Genomic DNA, 24580 nt, shown 5'->3' with positions numbered 1-24580 from the left:
TACTGTCTGGTTCTTGCCTGTGGATACAGGTGATCAACTTCTTGAAGCTCCTGCCTCTTCAGCTGCCCCATCCTTGCAGACTAAGTCTTGAGTTGAGCCAGAATAAACCATTTCTCCCTTAAAAAGCACACAAACCCACACACAGTAAGTAAATAAAAGATAAGTCTACATGCTGAAATACTTCTGAAAAAAAAGATAAATGTTATCAACACACCATTTAGAAATATTTTCTCTTATTTTATAAAAACACAAATTGTAAGCAAAATCTCTGAACAGGTCTACTACCAGTTACAACAACAATGTTGTTAAACATCCACACGGTATGATGTGTGAGGTTGGTGTGCTCAGTAGCTGACCAACTGCACAGGAGGTTCTGCTGGGGAAGAGCAAGGTAAAATAACATGGGGAGATGACTGAAACTGTGTCAGTGAAAGTCAAGGACCCCAAATAGGAAGGTATAACAGAGAAAACTAAGTTTTCCCAAGTTATGAATGAAGAGTTGACAGATTATTATACACATTGTCTTCTATAACCAGAAATGATAAACACTCTAGGTCACAACTTGTTATGTGTACAGCTCTCAAATGGAAATAAGACCAATCCAATTGTTCTAAAACATTTAGCAACTTAATGGGCTATATTAAGTTGAAAGAGTAACTTTTATCAACAGGGATAAGGAAGAGTCATCACTAGTAATATTATATCTTTCATTTATATATTCATTCCTACATTACTTTATTATTGGCATCAACAATATTTATATTGTGCTGCTCAGATTTATCTTAATAAAAAAATCACTCTTCAATTTTTTCTATTTTGATTTATATTTGAAACATTTGACAACTTGTTCCTTTTGAGTTCTGAACTCTAAGTTTAATCTAGATGTATTTTTCATCCTAAACTTGGTTTCACTAAGAAATCATACAGTGTCTTATAGAAATAACCTTTGGCTTCCTATTCTCTTACCCTAGAAATGACTTGGGTCCTCACTGAAACAATATCAATAATCTTTAGTAGAGTAAAGATAATGGAATTATGATAACATACAAGCCTAACCATGGAAGTGGTCAATTCTGAATTTAATCTTGTACTTACAAAAAAAGAGAAATATGCAGATCAAAACTAAACAAAACATGGTACAATCCATCTTGCTTTGATCTTCACTGTCTAGTTAATGTCTGGGTGCTGAAACATAGAACAGGAAGTTCTCTATCACGCACTGGGAAGCAGAGGTAAGCTTTGTGCTAATGGAAATAGATCTCAGTGAATCTAAAGGGGTGATCTCTTCTACAAGTCCTTTGCCTGTGTTCTTGTCTTTTTTGTTTTTCTTTTCTTAGTTGACAATCACTTTTTAAAACTGAAAATAGACTCTTTTCTCATATAAAATATCTTTATTATTATTACCCTCCCCCTACTCCTCCCGGTTCCTCCCCACCTCCCTTCTCCTCTGTAGCCATTTCTTTTTTGTCTCTCACTAGAAAAGAGTAGGCTTCTAAGAGATAGCGGCCAAGCACTACAAAATAAAATATAGCAGAATATAGCAAAAACTATCATTTCAAAGTTAGACATAACAAACCAATAGGAAAAGAGTCCCAAGAGTAGGCACAAGAGTCAGAGACACACTCATCCTCACAGTCATGATTGCTATTAAAATACTAAGCTAATGACTATAATATGTATGCAGAGGACTTGGTACAGAGCCACATCGGCCGTGACTGCTGCTGCTGTCTCTGTGAGTCCATATGGACCTTGCTTAGTTGAGTCAGAGGAGGACCTTGATCTCCTGGTATCATCCATACTCTCTGGCTCTTGCAAACATTCAGCCTCCTCTTTTAGAGGATTTCCTGAGCTATAAGGAGGGAGATTTGATGGAGGCACCCCATTTATACCTATATGTTCCAAGGCATATTTCTTTATGAGTAATATCTAGCTGTGGATATCTCTATTTATTTCCATCTGCTACCAGAAGTCATCTCTCTGATGATGATTGGATAAGACACTGATCTGTGTGTATAACAGAGTATCATTAGTACTCATTTTATTGTTATTTTTTTGACTAGTTATCTTTGATTTTACCCTAGTTCTCTGGGATATCTAGTCTCTGGTTCTTGATTACCCAAACAGTGTCAAGTATGGTTCCTTCTCAAGGAGTGGGCCTTATGTCAAATTGGACATTTGTTGGTTACTCCCACAAGTTCTGTGCTACTACTGGCCTGGGATATCTTGCAGACAGAACTTGTAGGTCAAAGGTTTTGTGACTAGGTTAGTGTCCATGTTCCTCTTTCATTAGCCTGCAGAGTACCTTCCCATACCAAAGAGACCAGCTTGCAGAGGTGAAGGCTCCGTGTGGACATCAGCCCCACTTCTCCATTTTCTCTGGGTAGTATATGTGCTGTCCTCAGCAAAAGGGTCTCACTGTCAGTTTTCACAGAACAACCCGTTGTTTTTGCTTTTTAAAAAAACAAACAAACCCTGAATTGTGTAGAAATTTCCAAGGGACCCCCTAGGCCTACAACTTAATTGAATGGAATCCAGTCCTACCACTGCCAGCATCTCCTTGGCTACAGGAACTGGCCAGTTGAGACGTTATATCTCTCATTATTAGAAGTTTTTATTAGGATCACCTTCACATATTTCAAGACAGTTTACTCGTTTACTAGGTTTCCATATCACTCCTCAAATGTCCCCTCCGGAATTCCAGGCATCTCTCCCTCTGTTTTGTTCCTTCAAACCATCCCCCACCTGAGCTTCCTACCCCCAGGCCTGCTTCCCCCCACCATATACCCATAAAATTTATTAAATTTTTCCCTTTCAGGGAGATCCATGCAGCCTCTACATGACCCTCCCACTTTATCTAACCTCTCTGTGTGTAAAGATTTTAGATTGATTTTTAGTTAATTGCTAATATCCACTTGTAAGTGAATACATACCATATTCATCTTTTTGGATCTGGGTTATCTCTCTTGAGATTTTTTTTTCTAATTTCATGTAGTCAGTTTTGGAATCTCAAATAGCTGAGAAACAAAGAAAGAAATGTTAAAAATCCTAACCATCTGAAAAATGCAAATCAAAACTACTTTAAAATTTCAACTTACACCCTTCCGAATGGTTAGAATCAATGAAAGAAGTGACACCTCATGCTAGCAGGGATGTGGAGAGGGAGAGTACTGCTTTATTGATGCTGGGGGTGCAAGCTTGTATAAACAACATGAAAAGCAATATGGTGGTTCCTTAGAAAGCTGGGCCTCAATCTCCTTCAAGACCCAGCTATAGAACTCTTGTTGTATACCGAAAGGACATTCTATCCTTTCGGACAGTTACTCAGCCATGTTTATTCGAGTTTATTTTTATAATAGCTAGAAACTGGAAGTAACCTAGATGTGCTTCAACCAAAAATTGATAAAGAAAACGTGGTACATTTACATAATGGTGTATTTTTATGACATTTTGGTCTGTTCTATGGCATACTAATTTTATCCAGGGTCATCTATATGTCTTTAAGTTTCAAAATATTCACTGAGTCCTGGTGGCTTCACCAGTGAACAGATAGACGCTTACTCCCCTTCCTTCTTGACATTCAGCCTATAGTTCAGCAGGGTAAGGTAGGGACGTAGGGCCTCACAAGCTCTCATATCTACACCTACCTGACTGTTAACAGGCCCAGTTTTGTGCAGGCTTAGTGCAAGCAACTTCAGCTGCTTGAGTTCATAACTGTAATGGCTATGTCGAACTGAAAAGACAGCATTTTGCAGTCCCTCTCCATGTCTTCAAACTTTTACATTATTTTCTTCCTTTTTTCCTGTAATGTTTTCTCAGTCTTAGATGGGATAAATGATCATCCAACCACTTTTTATTCTCAGCATTTGAAGTATCCATGTGTCTCTATATTCTTCAACACTTATCAGAGTGTAGCTTCTCTGGTTGAGATTGAGAGTAGCCTTGTTCATGGTCATAAACATAAATATATAGAAAGCAGTTTGACTCTGTATCAATTTAGTTCACAATAGTAAGTTTCCCCTAAGACATATGGTTATACAGCCATGTTTTGTTTACAGAAACCAGACCCAAATTCCATACTGTGAATAGGTTCTAAAATCCAAGCACAGAGTAAGAGATTACCACTCTAACAGGGTTTTTTTTTATTTGTTTGTTTTGGGGGGGGTTGTTTGTTTGTTTGTTTTGCTCTTTCTGCATCAGACTTGAGTTATTTTATCCTATAGCACTGTACTTTTGAAATCATTTATATAAGTAACATGAAGAATTAACATAATCATTTACTATTACATGTCACTATAGAGAAAGGTGGTGACATACTTTACAATCTGAACAACCATGGGCCATATGTATCATAAAAAACCCTTTTATTTAAAATATTGGACTAAAGTTCAGAGGCCATCTCCATATTTAATTTTCCTCCCAATCCTAATGTAGACATGAGTTAATGTAGAATTGGACCTAAGGAAGTGAACCCAAGGACTTGATTTCATCAAAATATGAAAACAATATTGACCCTGACTATTAGCTCCAAAAGCAAATAGAACAGAACACATGTTGAATTGCTACCATGGGATTTTATATTCCAACAGAATAATTTTCCTAGTAAGAATTGTTCCTTCTATAACTCATCTAAAATTAGTTTGTATCTTGCTGTCCCTCATACTTTCCCACATATTCTGAATTATTTCTTGAATTAAAATATAAACATCATTTTCTTCAACAAAAGCTTATCATTTCATCTGTGGTTTTTCTAAAATTTAGTAATATCCCATTATCTTTATCTTCTATTCTAATTGATATTCAAATCTTTAATACAACACAATCCTTCAAAATTCTCCTTTTCCTCTGGTGCTACAGTAAACTTCCCAACTAGTTTTGACAAAATTAACTTCATTTTAACCCTTAACAATTCTTTGATTCATCTGCAAACTTCTAATTAACTTCATTACCAGGTATTGTGGGAAAAATAATACACTTTCAGTTTCTTGGCTGAAAAATACAGTTTTGACTTGAGTGGAGCCAATAATCAATCTTCTAGTAGAATTCCAGAAGTCACATTCCCAGCAACACTGTCAAAGTAAATCTCTTTCTACCTTATCTCAGCCTGATGACCATTAGCTTATAGTGAGATGATGGTCAGCTGGATGACCATTAGCTTATAGGTAGGCAATGGCCAATGGGTTTCTCCAAATAAAACCAAACCTTAACCTATTCTATTACATCTTGTTTTGATGAAGTATTATTTCATTTTTAGTGTACTAAATTTGATGCATTCTACATCTTGATAATTTTGCTCAATAAATTGTGGCAAATTTTGCCATCTGTATGAAAATCCTCTGTATCCTTTCTCCTGAGGACTCAAACCAATTCACTCCTTTAGCCTAAAACTCTTTTGTTTACCTTATAACACTGGATTCACTTGATATGGCTGTTTTTTTAAGGAATTGAAATGTTTATAATTTATAAAGTATTCCTGAGTTGTTTGCAGTGACAAGAACACAAGTTACACTTCACATGAAGAAGCAGAGCTAAAGAAAAGCCCTGTGTTTTTCAGATGAGTTTATCACCAGTTTGAAATCAACAGCAAAGTACTACTCAGTTTTAAATAAATAGATTGATATGTGCTATTTAGTAATATCTATCTATCCATCTATCTATCTATCTATCATCTATCTATTATCTATCTATCTATCTATCTATCTATCTATCTGTCTATCTATCTATCTATCTATCATCTATCTACCTACCTACCTACCTACCTATACCCCAAGTACCACAAGGGACAATGATTTTAGGAAAAACATTAAGATTTGAAGCTCCATTAGCAAAATTTTCACAATTATGAAACTATTTGATTTGATATGAGTTAAGGCAAATTAAAAAGAGTTTGTGGAAAGCTTTGAAAGACAAAAGCCACAGAAATTTGGTATTTGATTGCATGTTATAATAAGTCAGAAGAGAATGTAGTGGATGGATGACAGTGTGTAAAATGTGGGACACATCGGAGTCTGGGGAAGAAGAATGAGGAGTAATTACTTAAGATGTGTAACTCTGCTGGGGGCCAGCCCCAGCGATGGCCATGTCTCACAAAGGAGATAAGGAGTTGGAGAGGGAGGGTGCGTGAGGGAGAATCTTGCACCCTGACTGACTAGAAGTAAAAGTGTTTCTTTATCTGTGCAGAACTCATTAGGCAGGGATAGATTCATGTTGTTTCAAAACAGACGTAGTATCATTTTTGTCCCCAGACATGTGTTTTAACTCCCTCTTAGTCATAAATTTAATTCATTATTGATAAATAGTAGCAGAACAGAGTTGTCTTTTATGATCATTTTACCTCATTAACCCCATAATCCAACTTTTCAGAATCTAGAGGACTATGTAGCTCCTATGGCTTTACAGGCACTAGACAGAAAGAAGATCTCCAAGACAGCCTGGGCACACTGCCATGCCTGAGCAGTGAATTATGAACTTTTAGTGGTCAGAATGTAAACTGTTATCAGACCTAAGAAAAATCTTCAGACAAAAGCTGCTGTAGTTATCTTTCAATTTCTGTCACAGTACAATGTTTATATCATTGTAGAACCTAGCATATGTCTGGTCTTGGTATTCTTTTGTTCCTTGGTCATAGGATACCACAATGACCCTTCATGAGCTAACTTTTCTAAGAAGGGGAGGTCTTAAAACTTCATTCTTTTATCATTTATCCTCATCAATTTTTTGCCCATTAGTATAAACCTCGTAAGGGAGAGATAACTTCAGCCACTCTAACTTTGTTGCTGTATCTTTTTCTTGAGGAGTATGCTATATGTGGCCCCAAATCTTATATCACATTATTGCCACAGTATGTATTAAGAAAAGACTTTTTAATCTGATCTGCTGCCAAGTCTCCTAGCCCCCAAATCTTGTTTCCCTTTCTAAGTTTACTTGGTTCTGATTATTTTGCTCCTAATGGGCAGAAGCTTCAAGAGGATCTTGAAGCCAGAGCCTAACAAGGAGATCTCTGGCTTCTCTGTGTCAGCATCTTCAAGGTTTAAGGAAGACAGTCAAGTAGGGCCAGATAAGGATAGCTCCCTAAACTTGGAAGGGCTTAGCATGATCAGGACTTCCCTAGGGAAGCATAGAAGCAGTACTCCTGGAAGAAGGCACACATGATGCACAAGAAAATTTCCATCAATCCAAAATCCCCAATAGTGCAAATGTTAAAAGCTCCCCAAGCGTGCAACACGTGGGGATCAAGATGAAGAGAAGTCCACATGAAAGCTTTGCCATCATTTAGCTCAGGTTTGCTGGATCTCTGTCATACAGCTGTGGTGGCTTTATGATTTACTTCCCATTAGATATCTGAGCCAGATTTCTGTTTAGCAAAAACAAGTATAGCTCTTTAGTACATCAAATTGTAGATGTGGGAATTAGAAGGGATAATTTTTAAAAATTATTTATTCACTTTACATCTCAATATCAGTCTTCTCTTTCCTTTAAGGAACCCTCATGCAGGCCCCCCCCCCATTTCTCCATCCTCTTCTCCTTATACAGAGCCTCCCTCTGTATATAACCCACATACACCCACATATACCACACACACACACACACACACACACACACACACACCATATACACTCCACAAGTCACAGCTGGACTAGATACATTCTCTCCCACTGAGGCCAGGCAAGACTGCCTAGGTAAGGGAACTGGATCCACAGGCAGGCAAGCAACAGATTTAGGGACAGTCCCTGCTCCAGTTGTTGGAGGACTCACGTCAACACCAAGCTACACATCTGTTACATATGTGTTGGGGCCTAGGATCAGACAGTGCTCATTCTTTAGTTGGTGGTTCAGTCTCTGGAAGAGCCCAGGTTAGTTGGCTCTGTTGGTCTTCCTATGAGTTTCTGTCTTCTTTGGATCTCTCTGTCCTTCCACCAACTCTTCTACAAGACTCCCCAAGTTCCATTTAATGCTTGGTTATGGGTTTCTGCATCTCTTTCGATTGACTGCTCAGTGGAGCCTCTCAGAGGACAGTTATTCTAAGCTCCTGTCTGCAAGCATAACAGAGTATCATTAATGATGTCAAGGATTGGTTCTTGCCCATGAGCTAGGTCTTAATTTGAGCCAGTTATTGGTTGACCATTCCCCCCACTCATCTCTGCTATATCTTTGTCCCTGCACATCTTGTAGGCAGGACAAGTTTTGTGTCAAAGGCTTTATGGCTGGGTTGCTGTACTGATCCCTCCACTGGGAGTTCTGCTTGACTACAGGAAATGGCCACTTCAGGATCCATATCCCTCACTGCCAGGAGTCTCAGCTAGAATCTCCTACACAGATACCCTGTGGCCTCCCCACATCCTAGGTCTCTGGCCTGTCTCAGAGGTTGTCCCAGCCCCCACCTTAGATTTCCATTCTGTCTCCTGCTCTCCCTACACCTGATCTTCTGTTCATTTCCTCTTATCTCCTAGTCCTCTCCCTCCATCCACCTCTGATATCTATTTTATTTCCCCTTCTGAGAAAGATTCAAAATCTTCTCTTGGGCTCTCCTTGTTATTTGGCTTCTTTGGGTCTGTGAATTTTAGTGTAGTTATTCTGTACTTTATGGCTAATGTCCACTTATCAGTGAGTACATACTATCCATATTCTTTTGAGTCTGGGTTACCTCACTCCGTATGATATTTTCTAGTTCACCCTTCAAAATTCATGTCCTTATTTTTAATAGCTGAATAGTATTCCATTGTGTAAATGAACCACATTTTCTTTATCCATTTTTAAATTGAGGGACATCTAGGTTGCTTCCGGTTTCTGACAATTACATATAAAGCTGTCACGAGCATAGATCAGCAAGTGTCTTTGTAGAATAGTAGAGCATATTTTGGGTATATGCCTGGGAGTGGTATAGCTGTGTCTTGAGATAAATCTCTTTCCAATTTTCTGAGAAACTGCCAAATTGATTTCCAGAGTGTGGTAGTACAAGTTTCCACTCTCACCAGCAATGGAAGCATGTTCCAAGAAGGAATAATTTTGATGATGGCAACATGTCCGACATATTCAATCCTTTAATTGCCTTATTTACACTTTCCCATTACCAAGTAGCAAATACATACAGAACAGCCTTGTAATTAACAAAAGTTTTCTTTGGGAACATCAATTTATCTTAAAAGTTTGTGTACATTATTATTGTCAAAATTAAAGAACATGTAGACAAATAGACGGCTTTCTAAACTAGGTTCACACAAAAGAAAAAAATTACATAATTCTCTTTTTCAGTTTCTTCATTATCGGACCTAAAGGGTATAATGTTATGATTAAAAGAACATCTTTGAAAATGGTTTTCAGTCTAATAAAGTGAATATATAATTTTGGAAATACTGTTGAAATATGATTGACATAGAGATTGTATGTATTTAAAATATAGAACATACTAAATTTGAAGATAAATATATGCCAATGAATATGGTCATACTCAAAGTCATTCACATATCTGTCCTTTGCTACCACTTTCTTATTAAGTATTGCCACCTGTCAATAAGAATGGATGGCAATAGTACATGGAACCTATAATCATAGCAAATGTTTAATTGTATACTGTGATTTGGAGCCTTTAGGTAATCTGAACATCATCAGATATTTTCACAATGTTTATAAAATGGGAAGTTGGAACATTCAAATAAAAGGCAGTTAAAAGGAAAGATAGTATAGTTCCCCTCTGTAAGACATGTGGAACAGTTTGTCTGATGAGAAACTTTGTGGAATTGGGATGTTTATTTTTTTATATATTAATCTGAGAACTTCTGAGACAGGACAACTGACATGCAGTTTTATCTGACACCATATACTTTCTAATATGATAGACTGTGCAAACCATAATATTTTTATGGAAGATTTATATGAATGTATTTATACTCAAAACAATAGTCAAACAAAACAGATTATTCAGTTCCATATAAGAAAATAATCTGAAACTTTGGGAAAGTGTTAACACCATAAAGACAAAAAAAAATCAACAAGAATATGGGAGAAATATTCTAACCTTTAAAACTTAAGGTAACAACAAAAATGTAGAAACTGTGAGAGGAAGTTGAATCTAGGAAATATGACGTGAATAAACAGACTTTGTGTAACAATAAGATAAATTTGAATATTCAGTATCCATTAGAGAGCACTTTGATTAAGATAAATTTTCTTATTCATATACCTAGTATTACAGTTAACAGAGAATGGTCTTCTTAGTAGATTCACTTGGAAATATTGATTGGCAAAGTGTCTAGTTGCTTTCAAATGTTACAAAACAAAGTAAAAATTCACATATCTGGATGGCGGTACAACGTCTGTTAATGGTAGAGATTGAGATGAGGTAAGCATTAGTAACTGATAAAGGCAAGTGATGTAAATACAGGATTCTGAAGCACCGTCTTCTCAAATCTCCACCTAGTTAACTTAGAAACATAAAATGTTTGTGGAAAATAAATATCATTCTACTATTTACAGATAAATCCTACCAATTATCTCATGGACAGATAATTTTAGGATTACATAAACATGTACAGGAAACTTTTGTCAGTTGGTTGAAAACATTTGACTGACACAAAGAAAGTTTTGTCATTTTGTAAAACCTTAACGATATATATTGGCAGACTGGTGAAAGAAATATATGAATCCAAAATCAAAATGGGGAGAGGTGAATTATATGATTAATTTCAAGAACAGTGGTTAAATCCTATCAGGAAATTCATTGACACCACACCATCATGTTAATACTGGTAATAATAATTATGTCAATAATTGTCAAGTCATGATAGAGAGGTGAAAAGATAAATCAAAATATTCATCTGCACCTATCCAGAGCAAACTAGGAAGAGAAAGGAAGTCCCTTATATAGATAAATAGTCTGCAGAACTCTAAATATCACATTTAATAATGAGCAACCATTAATACTGTTGTCTATTGACAGTGAAGAAGGATTAATGGTGATTGGTTTGCTTCCTGTTAACAGACTAAACATTGACAGTTTTCAGCCCTTCACTTTTCCCCTAACGAACTCAGACAGGTACCAGGAATTTGGGTGAAAGTTCATAGGTATGAGGTATACAGTGTTCTTCAAGCAGGTTTGGTTGATAACACACAATAATGGAACAAATAAAGAATGTGAATATTGGGAAATTACAGACAATAAATAAAAGTTTAAAGTTTTGTTTTCCTTTTTTATGACTTAAATTCAACAGACATTTGAGAAAATTCTACTTCAGAGAGATATTTCAAATAATCAAAGTGGAGTGTCAGAGATATTCTTAATGCAGGTCAAGAAAATCAAATTTATTATTTGTGGATGACTTCATGTGGAAAAATGCAGAAAGCTTTTAACAACTATAGGCTAAATATATGGGGGAAACATAACAAAACAGGGTCAAAACAAAGAAATGAAGACATACTAATCATGGTCTGTATTTTGAAAGGTGTTCTATTCAAGAATAAGCGGTGGCTGAAGTGCCTTTCTGATGTTGTTGTACCTGAATATCAGTGCTCGTAAACACCCACTGGGGCTACAGCAGAAATCTCAGAACCTTGGTGCTGGCTTGATGTGGGCAGAGTGTAGGGAGTCTAGCACGCATGATCCATAAGGAAGTATTAAGGAACAGAAGGACTGGAGGATGACTCAGGTGGTGACTGGTGAGGAGAACTCACAGCTCCTTTACAGGTCCTGAGTTCCATCTCCCTGCTCCTAGATCATGGGCCAAGACAATCCATGAGGGCAGTGTGAGCAGAAACAGCAGCGAGCTGGAGTGGGTGTGTGAGAGTGGGAGCGGGGGGGAATGGGTGAGTGGTTGCAGAACCTTTTGAGTTGTATGGTGAAAGACCACAATGAGATCTGAAGTCAGTAGGAGATCAACTTTATTTGGGGTGATTGAAGGCTTATAAAGCTTTGGAGGACTGAGGGTAGGGACATCTAGGATGGGCAAATGTCATTGGCTGGGGGCTTAGGGTACCTGGAATGCCTGGTTAGCATAGGGAAGCATTTCAGGAATCTCAGGTGCTGGCTGAACAGGTTTTGTTAGGAAATAAGAAATTGGTCCTATAATCTAACTGAGGCTACATTCCACAGATAGAGGTGTGTGTTGAGGCTTAGATTTCCCAGACAAGGTCAGAGAAGGAGAAACCCTGCTTATGAAGGAACTCTCCCATATTGCGCCAGTCCCAGAGGCTATGTGGTCACAGTGTGCTGGTCCTGGTGCACTTCAACCTTAATTAGCAGTTTCCCACAAAACCTTAATACAGGTAATGTGTCTAAAAGCATAGCTTTCATTTTAACTGGAAATAGTTTAAATCCCAGGGCTTCCAGGGGTCCTGATTCTGGTTTAATAATGAAGACACAGACATCTGCACACTATAGCTGTCGGTCTGTTTTTGCATTGGCAGTCTCAGCTAGCCTGCTACCTTAAGCCAATTTCCCTGCCGCTGTGCTCCCACGACTTGGCGCAATCTACCTCCCAGCTTGATTCCTGTTCAGGATTCTGTGTCCTGCCTCTGTCCTTCTGCCCGGTAGTTCTGCCCCAGCTCCAGTCACCAACTATTTATCAAAGGCCACACTCTTTTCTCTTGAGGAGGTGGGGGTGGGGGGAGCACCTTACCAAGGTGGGAGAGGGTCCACAGTTGACATCAGGGCTAACTTCAGTGTTGCCTTTTGGCCAGATTGAAGACAATGTGACCTCCCCTACTGCAGCAGCTAACTTTTTATCATGATAATCTCAGAGAATCCTCTTTTAGGGCAGGTAAGGAAGTGATAAGCATTTACTTTCCCAGCAGCATCTGGTACTGTAGGCACAGCAAATAAAGATCGAAAATACAAGGACACACTTACATAGACATTAGATACTTTATGTGTGGGCGCAGGTCGTTCCAACGTTGCCCAGAGTCCACGAAAGGGCTTTATCTGTGACATCAGTAAACTACATACAATAAGAACAATTGCGAGGATTATCAGGGTAAGAGTTATGTTTACAATGTTTAGTTTATTTGTATTTGGGAACTTTAGAGATAAAGTACTGGACTATCTTTCTCCTCTTGGTGATGAGACAATGTACTGTAGGTTTGTGTCAAATGAACACAATGAGTAGTCCCTTTTAAGTTTATACTTAGAACACGACCAAAGAAAGTTTAAGATGTTGAGCTTGTGGATATGAGAATATTACCAAAACTCTATTGCTTAATTTTGAAATCTTAATATAACTGTAGCAGAGCAAGGGAAAGGAATCCGAAGTATTTTTCATTACGTTGAATGCCTAAAATCACTTTCTTATCGTGATTTAAGCTTTCATGTTTTCCAAACTTCATAAAGTGCACAGACCAACCTTAAAACACCATCCTAGATCTTAAAACACTGGCTTAGATCCTCAGAACCTAAGCTTCAGTATTCTCAGACCTTATAGAAAATGGTAACAAGGAAGACTGTGTCTAGACCTTGCTAGCAGCTCTAGGAGAGTGAGTCCCGCTGCCTGAGTTTAGAAATGAGAACACATCTGGAGACTTTGATTGTTAAGCTGACAATTCTTTCACTGGACAGATAGCCTGGGTCCCTTTGTGGTCAGTGGAGGCATCAGTCTTTGGCTACCAGGCCCAGAAGATCTAACAGACTTTCCTGTGAGGCAGAACTTAAGGGATGACTGTGCTATCTTGTCCAGGTCAAGTGAGTCATTCAACTCCGCTCTGTCCTGCTTGTCCACGGTTTGGACTATGTGCTATCAGCAGTTGTTCAATGGCCAGTTTTGCCACATTTGAAGCAAGCTTGAGGTGGAGGTTCTTCTTTGGAAGAAAATAGGGGTGCTGCCAGAAGCTGGCATGTCTGTCTATCAAGAAAAACTTTTTTATTAAAAATTTTAAATGCCATATTCAGCAGGTCTCTGAAGAATTTGAGGACCATCTACCTATCTAAAATATATTTAAATAAACAAACATATTTTTTTTGTTTCTAGTTATCTGTCCCAGGCTTAACCTAGAAAACATATACAAGATGCTAAATGAAGCTTATTCCTATCATTAATTATGTCAGTTCTTAACATGACTACAGATAAAATTCTGAATGAAACCATTAAAGGATTTGGTCATTTATAAGGTGACTGACTATCAACTTGTATTTCTTTTTTTTTTAAAGATTGATTTATTTATTTTACGCACAGGAGTACACTGTTGCTATCTTCAAACACAGCAGAAGAGGGCATCAGATCCCATTAGAGACAGTTGTAAGCCACGATGTGGTTGCTGGGAATTGAACTCAGGACCTCTGGAAGACCAGCCTATGCTCTTAACCACTGAGCCATCTCTCCAGCCCCACAATTTGTATTTCTTAATTATCCTTAATAGTTTACAATAGTAGTCTTTATAAGACTAAGACTTAGGTTTACCCTTTAAATCTTGATTTGGAATTAAAGCTCTTCTAGTAAGTATCACAATAAAACTTTTAATCATGGATACAGTCCAAAGAGAGACTTAAAACTCTTTTTTTCCATTTTTTTCATTGGCTATTTTATTTATTTACATTTCAAAAGTTATCCACTTCTCTGGTGCAACTGGAACCTTTAGACACTGGGAATATTTGCACTATTAATGCGTACCTGGAAACAAAGTAATACGTCATAGCATTAGCAGGAGAATTGAGTTTCCTCGAGCATAGATATAGAATGTGTGTGAGTACATTCATCTCTAAAGTTCTCATTTCTCTCATTCAGCGATCAACACTAGCCACAAGGCTGGTGCATTTTAACTTCCTCTCTATTATACAATTATGTGATTTTATTAGCCTAGAAAATTATCAAATATATCAATATATGTCAAATTATTTAATCCCATAATGCCCGTTTTAGCCAAAGGAGCAATCAAGACTTGTGTGTTTTCAGTAAAGTTATAGTTATGGACAGTGTACAGATTTAAGATTCTTTTTTCATATTTCTAAATAACAATAGTTTTATTTGTATTTTATTACTTATAATTTGTGAATATTAAAATATTTTTAATTGTTATTTGAAACATATTTTTTAAAGTAAACAGATATGTGTCTTGTGAAAATTCCTTTGATACTCTTTAGCCCAGAAAGTACTGTCAGTTATGCCCATGCTTTAGAAGGAAGGAACTATTTTAGGATGTACTGAGCATAGGCAAACATGCTGTCATGTGTATATTTAGCCCTGTAACATGATCTAATCCTACAAGAATGGAGTGTTGATCGTGAACTAAGACCCACTATCACTGTGAGAATGGAAATGAACAGTTCATTTCTGAGGAACTTTGAAATGGAGTTTGCAGTAATGAAGAAGATTTATAGATGAGTTGGTTTTTCTATTTAGAAATTATGCCAAAAAATTATGTTTGGTACCTCCACCCTGAACAGTAAATTTATCACACAGAGCAAAGAAAATCATATAAAATTTTTACAAATATTTAAATGCCACTTTAAAAAATAATTACAAATGAAAATATGAATTATTAATATAAAGTTTCATAAAAACTTCTCTTCTATTTTATAGTAATCAATTATTCTATATCACTCAGATACAGTATTAATTACTTGATAAGTTACAAAGAATTGTTATATACTTACAACCCTTCTCATCTCAGAAATAATTTGGGAAATTCCACTATTAGTGTTACTGGTGTGATTGCCATCGGATGTTGACCTTTGCCCTTAGTTTTCATGGCTTACACATCAGTGGTTTCAAGCAAGTAAAGATGAAAACTGCCTGAAACTTTGACCTATGTCTAATACACTGAGATTTTTATTCCCATTATCTTATCAAAAATAGAGAATAACAATGGTTTACATCAGATGTACGTAACAGTTGGTATTATATATAATGAAGCAGTTTAAAGCACAATAGTGAATGCTCATGTGTTATGAACAGCTATGACATCCTATTACATATCAGGAGTTTGTGCCTTCAGTGGACTCCTGGAATCAACCTAGTTTGTTATTCTGAATGTACATTTACTTTGGTGTAACCTAAAAGTCACCTATTTTTGTTATTAATGTGTGGCACAGTTTTGAGTATTCTATAACATAGAGAAATAAAACGGGATATGTTTGCCTTTTTTTTTTTACCTGACCTATACTAGTTCTTAAGTGACATCACATTCCTTTCTGATCCATGATGAGTGTAATCATATAACTCTCAAATTTTATGTGTGTGTGTGTGTGTGTGTGTTGTGATACAGATGGAACTCATGGTCTCACAAATTCTAGACATATATTGCACCTACAAGTTGTATCCTACTGCAAAATTCTTATAAATATTTCTTAGTTCTAAAGAATAGTATTTCATTCAATTGAAAATACTCCATGAATAAGTTTTACTTTGTTATGAGAATTATAGGCAATATATAATTGTTTTAAAGTTGTAATTGAGAGTCAAGAAGAAAAATTCTTGCCCTGTTTTAAATGTTCTCCAGACTTTTTCCCATCAGTATCCCTTTAATTAAGCAAAATATAGCATAAAGTTTAATCAGAATAGCTTTCTATTTCAACAGCCATGGAAACAAAATTATTAAAAGTTCTCTTCTTTTGTCATTTATTTAAATGGAGATGCAAAGACTAGCCTCACGAGGCCAGGAACAATTTAGAGCCTGAAATTGTGGATCATGTATGGTCTTAGGTTGCAAACCTAGGAGATATAAACACCTTAAATCATGTTTAAATTTAAAATGTAATTTTTTATTGGTACATATTCTTTAGAAGTTACACAAAAAGAGATTTCAAAAATTTACACATGATAAAATAAAGTTTTAATATACTAACAAAATTTGTATATCAATTAATAACATTTGCTTAATTTTGTTTCAGGAGCAGGTGAATCTGGGAAAAGTACTATTGTTAAGCAAATGAAGTAGGTACAGAACTATTTCAAATGTTTGCTATTTGATGTTTATATATGCATTGAACAATTCTGTTTTAATTATTTACTTTAGTTTTTATTATAATTATGTCATTTTCCTGTTTACTTTTCTCCCTACAAATCCTCCCACATCCCCTTTCTTGGTCTTTTCATATTGACTGTCTCTTGTTTCAGTAAATTTTGTTACATATTTATGACTAAGTATGACCTGCTAATGAAGTCTCACCAACATGAAAGAATAATCATAAGCTGAAATAGGACTAATAGACATCCCAAAATGGACAGGGTAAGCCCAAGAGGCTTCAAATTCACACAGAGAATTACAGGGACATAAGGAAGGCTGGCAGCAGCACAAATAGTCTTTCACAGAGAAGAGACACCAGTTAGTTACCAAATACCAAATGGTAAGCCCTGGATACACACATACAAGTAACATTATATAAACTGAAAACTTCCTAAAAGAAATGCTTTGTGAGCCACTTTTCAGAAGTCAGGTAAACACCATAGCTAATCGTAAATATTATAAATATATAGTTGACTAATATGTAAAGCAATATAGGGTATTATTTAAAACAGTAACCTGCCCAATATATGAAAATAAAGAACCAGTGAACAGATGGAATTCAACTACCTGTTACAAAGAAGATACATCGCATTTAAACTTTACTATCTATAAAATAAAAGCTCAAGTCAATAATTAGGCATTTATTCTTATAATAAATTATAAAAAATATAATTTTAGCCTGATGTGGTGGCTTATTTGTGTAAGCCTCAGAAGGCTGAGACAGGAGGATTACTACAAGTTGGAGGTCAATTTGTGCTACATAGTAGGTATATTACATTATATCAGAGCTACAGTGTAAGACTATCTCAAAAAGCAAAACTATACTATTAATCTATAATTATTATCTGATAAGAATGAAGATTGTAAAAATAATATTTTACTACTAATTGTAGAAGTATATTTTGCAAAAAATTAGTGAAATAATTTTTCTGTATCTAATATAAATTTAGGGGTAAAAAGGTGTTTTGGTTAATTGCACTTGTTGCCTTTGTATAGGATGAAAGTTAAGTTCCAAGAACTTGTAGTTCCTCTCTCCATGTTGCCTGTGGATCTCACAGAACAGACCATACCCCACTCCCCCTCGTTCCTTGCCTTCTCCCCACCTCTAACCCCAGCAAGTCCTCTCTACAAAGACACCAGGCAAATAGCATAATAAAACTTATGGCAACTTAAACTCATCACTAACTCTAGTTGCAGGATATGTGGTACCATCTTCTGGTCTTTAAAAGAACCAGGCACACACACACACGCAGGTTACTTGCATACATTATATACATACATACATACATACATACATACATACATACATGTGTGTGTGTGTGTTTGTGTGTGTGCATGTACTGGGAGAATCATAAGTATTCTTTGTCTATACATATTTCTGAGAAACTTCAATGAGATTTTGAAATATGTATAACATAGAAATAGTTTAAGTACAAAAGTATGAAGCTATATCTAAGCTATAATTTCTGTAATTATTTAAGGTGGTAAAATGGAAGATAAAGAATCCTAAATTAAAACAAAGTATAAGCAGTTAATTTACAAAATGCTGAAATTATTAATCAACTATTGAATTACTAATGCAGCTACTGCATACACATATGACAGTGTTTGACCAATACCGGTGCTCAGCACATGTTCAACCTTGCTAACCGTGTGCATCTATTCACTTGTACCTATAAAGTTCCTCTTCCTTTTGACCACTAATGTGGGGGTTATTATTCCAAAATAATCAAATTATTATTTCTGCTACTCCTTGGTTTGTAGTTTTTTAACATCTTATACCTACACATAATAGAACTTACCACATTCCCCTAATGTCTCCTTCCACACACAGACGTGGCTATGAACTTTTATATGGCACAAAAATCTTTGAAAATGATAATTCTTTCTATAATTTTATTGCAATGGAAAGGTTTCATGGCTATGTTTTCTGAGCCATGTGTGACTTTAGTGGTCATTTGAAGAACTGAAATGTAATTGTTTGTAACTTAGCTCATGGCTACAGTGTGTAATAGCTACTGCACTGACAGAAATTCCACTATGGATCTAGTGGGAGGAGAGACAGGTGTGGTTCACTCTTTCTTGCAGTGTATAATGAAGGATGAAAATGCCCAATAAAATCGTGTCAGTTTGAACAGTGCCAGGAACACACTTATAGCTAGAGAACTCTTTCTAGAAGAAATTGTATTCTTGTATGTTTCCTCACAGGCTGAAAAGAACTTGTTTTACCTAAGAAACCTACAAGTCCCAAATTTATTCACAACTACCATTTTAATTTAACAGTTACAATTATGCTTTGTTTTAATTTTGAATGGAGGGCTGGGATTTCATCAACAATTATGCCTGGATCTATTCAGAAATTATGCCCTCTGCTTTCTTGTGGTCTAGGTCACCACCTAGTTTTTTTTCTTTATTTTTTGCCTATTCAAGTGATTCATTGATAGATTAAGGCAGATAAGCATGGCCCTACTGGAGGTAAACATGAGCGTTTGTTGGTAATCAAATGTAAAGGAATAAACTACATACACACACACACACACACACACACACACACACATACACACACACATATCATATATGTACACTTCACTCCTCTCAGTGCCTGACCCTTCTATTTGATGGTTTAAGTTCTTCAAAGGCATTGAAGAGGTATTTGTGCTCTGTTTGCCCCTTAATCTGGAGCTTCCATGTGTATAGAATCTTGAGAAAAGTGACATACACACACACAAAAAAAACCCCAAAAAACAAAAAAACCAAAACAACAAAACAAACCAAGCAAACCCAAAAGCACTTTAAAAACAATATAAAATAAACAGAAAAGCAACAGAAAGAAACAAGCATTTATCACACAGTGAAGATGCAAAGATGCACAACGAGCACCAGCACAGATTGTAGCTTTAAAGGGAAAATCTATTTTAAGATATTATTCTTAAACCCTTGACTTCAAACCTTGACTTCTGAGTGAATGAGTGGAAGGAAGAGAGGATCCCAGCCAACCCTACCGTCTGGGTAATTCAGTTCTCTAGACCCAGGAGCACGTACACCCATGGAGGAATGGCAAGGGATTCAACAGAGAGCAATTACCTGAACAAAAAAAAAAAAAAAAGAATGCCTTTGTTACTGCTGTAAATAGAAAGCAGGCACTCCTACTTCCAATTGTTCCAAGCCTGTCTTAAGTGATGGGAAAAGTCAGGGCTGTTCCACTAAGTGACTTCACATCCTGCAGAAATCACAGCTGTAAACATCACACCAGGATTCAGGTCTGGATGCTCATCTCTGACCTGGAAATCAGAGAACTTCTTTCTTGAAAATAGAGTCTAGGTTGTAAAAAGTATTTGTGACTTATGTATTTGACCAAGAATTTGAACTAGAACAAGTCCTAAATTCTTATATTTAGCACGTGTTCCTTCCACAGCCAAAAAAGTGTTATATGAAAAGAACACAAGGAATGAGGAACACTCTCAAGTGTTAAATTGTCCAGAGTCAGCATACACTCATCAGTAAAACCGTTTCTTGTTAAATTGTGTATACAATACTTTCATTTGAGCAATTTACTGTGAATGATCATTTGTGCTGCAGTAGTCCGCCTCACAAAAGTGTTTCACGTTTAATTGCAGGATCATCCATAAGAATGGTTACAGTAAACAAGAATGCATGGAGTTTAAAGCAGTGATTTACAGCAACACACTGCAGTCCATCCTAGCCATTGTGAAAGCCATGGCTACACTTGGGATTGACTATGTCAATCCTAGAAGTCGAGTAAGTATGCCCATGTGATAACTATGGCTCTGGAGGAATGTGGACCAAAATAAACATAGGATTATGTTTGTTGTCCTATTCTGTGTCTAGGGATCAAACTGCATTAAGTTTGCAAATTTGCAAATAGTAACTATCTTCAACTTTAGTTTTATGATTTTTCTCTGAAAGAAACATCTCTTTTCACTATTTTATTTTATTAAGAAGTAGCTGTTTTGTAGGAATTAAACCTAGTATTTAATATGACAGTAAAAGAAAGAAGCATAGGTGTACAGTGGCTTATAATGTACCGTCTATCCAAATGATACTTTGTGTATTTAATCAGTACTTATTTAATACATTATGATGCATTAAAAATCTTGCTTTTAAAACAGATAATATATAAAAACTATTTTAATATGGAATTATGCATATATTCTTCTCTAAAAGACAACAGGTGACCCCACTCACAAGAAGATCATTAAAAGACCTTCTCCATTTCCATGTGTCTCCTCCCAGAGTCGCTGGTTATTTCCAGAGGGCATCAACTGAACAGACTCCAATAGGATCAGTGTACAGGAACCACAGAGGAAGAATCATAAGAGATAGTCTCTCTCGTTGTAAGACTAGCAAAAGTCACCAGTGCTTTCCTTCTCTCCTTCCCTTCCCAGGTCTGACCATTTAAATGAGGATAGGAAAGTACTGGGATGAAAAGGGAAATACCCATTTCTATGATATATTTTTTTAATTTTTAAAAACTCTTCTCTCACATATTTTATCCTGGCAACAGTTTTCCTTTCCTCCCCTTCTCTATGTCTTGCCTCCCTCCACCTCTCCTGTTCCTCCCATGTCCACCTCCCTCCATCTCCCCTATCCCCTAGATCCACCCCCTCCAACTCCCCTTTCCAGAGATTCATCTTTCCCTCTCCCCTCAGAAAAGAGTATGCCTCCCAGGGACAACAACCAAATTAGGCATAACAAGCTATAATTAAGACCAGGCAGACACCATCACATCAAGGCCGAACAGGGCAACCAGTGGGAGAAAAGGAGTCCCACAAGCAGGCAAAAGAGTCAGAGACAACCCCTGCTCTCACCATTAGGAATCTCACAAGAACACCAAACTACTCAGCCATAGTGCAGAGGACCTAGGTCAGACCTCTACTGGCTCCTTAATTGTGTGAGTCTCCGTTCAGTTGACTCTGTGCAAATTGTTCTCCTGGTGTGCCTTTAACCTCTCTCATTCCTCTTCTTCCTCCTCTTCTTCCTCCTCCTCCTCCTTTTCATCCTTCCCTTCCTCTTCCTCTTCCTCTTCCCCTCCCCCTCCCCTTACCTCTCCCCCTCCCCCTGCTTCCTTGTCCTCCTTTTCCTCTTCCTCCTTCTCCTCCTCAGAACTCCTGAAGCTCTACTTAATGTTTGGCTGTGAAACGCTGTATAATCTCTCATTAGTTACTGGATGAAGTCTCTCTGGTCTTTTTGATGGTGATTATGGACTAGGCTCTGGTCCCAGAATACTCTGCAGGCAGGACAAACTATAGTTCAAAGGTTTTGTGGCTGGATTATTCCAATTCCTCCAGTTGAAGTGTTCCCTGGATACTGAAGATGGATCATGCTCTGGATCCGCCATTGCTAGGAGTCTTTACTAGGGTTATTCTCATAGACTCCATGGAGTTTCAATTACGCTAGTTTCTACTTCAACCCCGAAATATCTTCCAAATTCAGTCCTTTCAGGTAATCCAGACCCAGATAGACAAATGTGCTCACTTATAAGTGGACATTATAAAGTAAAAGGCAATGAAGAACTCCGATTTTTGTTACTGTATGATTTGTTAAACCAGTTTTATTTATGGCTGCTCTGTTATCTCTGGCTTTTTTAAAGCACACCAAAGTTTATAATGGTTCTTAAGAAATAGACTACTACTACTATAATACTTATTTAAAGGTTAGAAAAAAATAGAGCAAAAATGAGTAGCTGGTTAACTTTAGTCACCTCAATCCTGGGGCAGAGCGTAAGGCTACCTGGCTTCAGTTACAGTGTTTTGCCCTATCTGAAAACTATTTTAAATGTCTTCCAAGGCAATGTTTATTTTACTTTTCCCTCTCAGGTAATAATAGTTACTAGAATGTGTGTGCGCCTTCTGTATTCTTTGACAATGATTTAAAAGTCTTTGAATTTGCCTATAAGATATTACATATATATTTTGTCAAGGAAGTGGAAAATCACTAAACTTCCTTTAGCTTCTTTTTTAAAAAAAAAAATATGAGAAACATACAGCCCAGGTTTTATAAGCTAGTGATGTTGGCTGGTACTCTTTATTCTTCAGGATCTGATGCTATGCAAGTAGAGTTCAAACAACAGACTCTAAACAGTACTACCACTATGCTTATTGAAAGAGTTTTTTAAAGTGTAACTTTTTCCCACTGTACGCTCAGTGGTGCAATCTTAAGTAGCCCTCTAAGTTGCTATGATGTCTCGGGAGCACCTATGACCTATGTCCCAGAATATCAGAACACCAGAGTTTCCTAGTCCTACACAGATCATATTTTTGTTTCAATTGAAGTAAACATTTCCATTTTGGATTGATTCACTTAATATTTTATTGAAAGATGAATGTATGTTGTATCTGGTTTAAACTGTTTACTCAACAAATTAACTTCTATGCACTATTTTGTGTGACTTTCAGATTTATGACTAGGTGGATTTTTTGTTTATACAAACATATATATTTTCATATAACCATTCATTTGTACACCATCACAAAAATTGCCATTTAAGACAGTAATTACAGAAAATCCTGTCATTTTAGCCACTGAATCTTTAGGTTAAAATAAAACTACTGAACATCTGTTTTAATTTCTTCATGCACAAAATCTAACACTCTTTTCATAAAATTACAAAAATTACTAAGGAAGAAAAATGTAAATAATACTTTAAAATTCAGAATATTTTAGAAAATAAGGTCCAGGTAACTATCAGCTATTTTTATTTTTCAATAGAAATACAAAATAATTAAAATTTACATACTGAAATGCACTCATCAAAGATCATTCAAAATATTTTATTGTTTATGTGGCAAACATTTGGGTTGCTTCTGGAGATACAATAATTGATGTTAATCATCAGTAGTTTAAATGAAAGAACTGTATTCAGAAAGAAGAACTTGATATTGAGCAAATCTTTATAAAGCATTTGGCATTTAAGGAGGTTAGCACAGCTGCGTGTGAGTATCTGTAAATCCTTATTCATCAAAAGAGTGATCAAGACAGCTTAGTGTGTCTTAGAAGTGTCATGTATCTTCATTCTATAAGATGTTTACACATACAAACAATTGCAAACATAAATTTAAAGCTAAACATGGTATGCTGTCTACAGATATAAATGTAGGTCCGGTGGTCATATTCTTACAGACTATTGTGACTTATAGAGAGGAACTTAAAGGGATAGTGGATGTAAAGAAATAAACACATGCTTAGAGTGAGAAAAAGATTTAGCAGATAGTAGAATGTATATTTTTAATGTGACATTGTCTAGTTGATACAAAGGAATAGCAAACTACAGAAGCCTAATGACCTCAGTTTAAAGTATGAAATACATATAAAGAAAGAAGAGAACCGGCTCCACAAAATTACACTTTGACTCCCACAAATCCATTATGGCATGCCTGAACACACAGACACACACAGACACACAGACACAGACACACACACACACACACACACACACACGTCATACACATCACATGCAACCCAAGTATAATAATGAGGATAAATATTGCCCAAAAGGTTCTGCAATTGAATTCATGTAAGCGATATGTACAGATTCCTTGTATCCTACAACAGATCAGGAATTCTCAACGGCTGTCAGTATTCAAAGACTGAAAGTTCAGTAACAACAAAATTTTTAATTATTTCTCAGACATGCAAG

At 36.4% G+C, this 24580-nt stretch overlaps 1 protein-coding gene across 1 annotated transcript in view; it reads left to right on the top strand.

Moving 5' to 3' along the window:
* Gnat3 (G protein subunit alpha transducin 3) overlaps positions 1-24580 on the top strand; it is a 49067-nt gene that overhangs the window by 1833 nt on the left and 22654 nt on the right. The window contains exons 2-3 of the mRNA XM_028778118.1: positions 16808-16850; positions 20541-20682. Coding sequence (XP_028633951.1) covers positions 16808-16850; positions 20541-20682 — 185 coding nt within the window. The remainder of the gene's footprint in view (positions 1-16807; positions 16851-20540; positions 20683-24580) is intronic.

The sequence above is a fragment of the Grammomys surdaster genome, unplaced genomic scaffold (genome assembly GCF_004785775.1).
Source record: "Grammomys surdaster isolate TR1022 unplaced genomic scaffold, NIH_TR_1.0 325, whole genome shotgun sequence".
Classification (NCBI taxonomy): Eukaryota; Metazoa; Chordata; class Mammalia; order Rodentia; family Muridae; genus Grammomys; species Grammomys surdaster.
The sequence above is the reverse complement of the archived record's forward strand: the minus strand, read 5'-3'. Positions and strand labels throughout refer to the sequence as shown.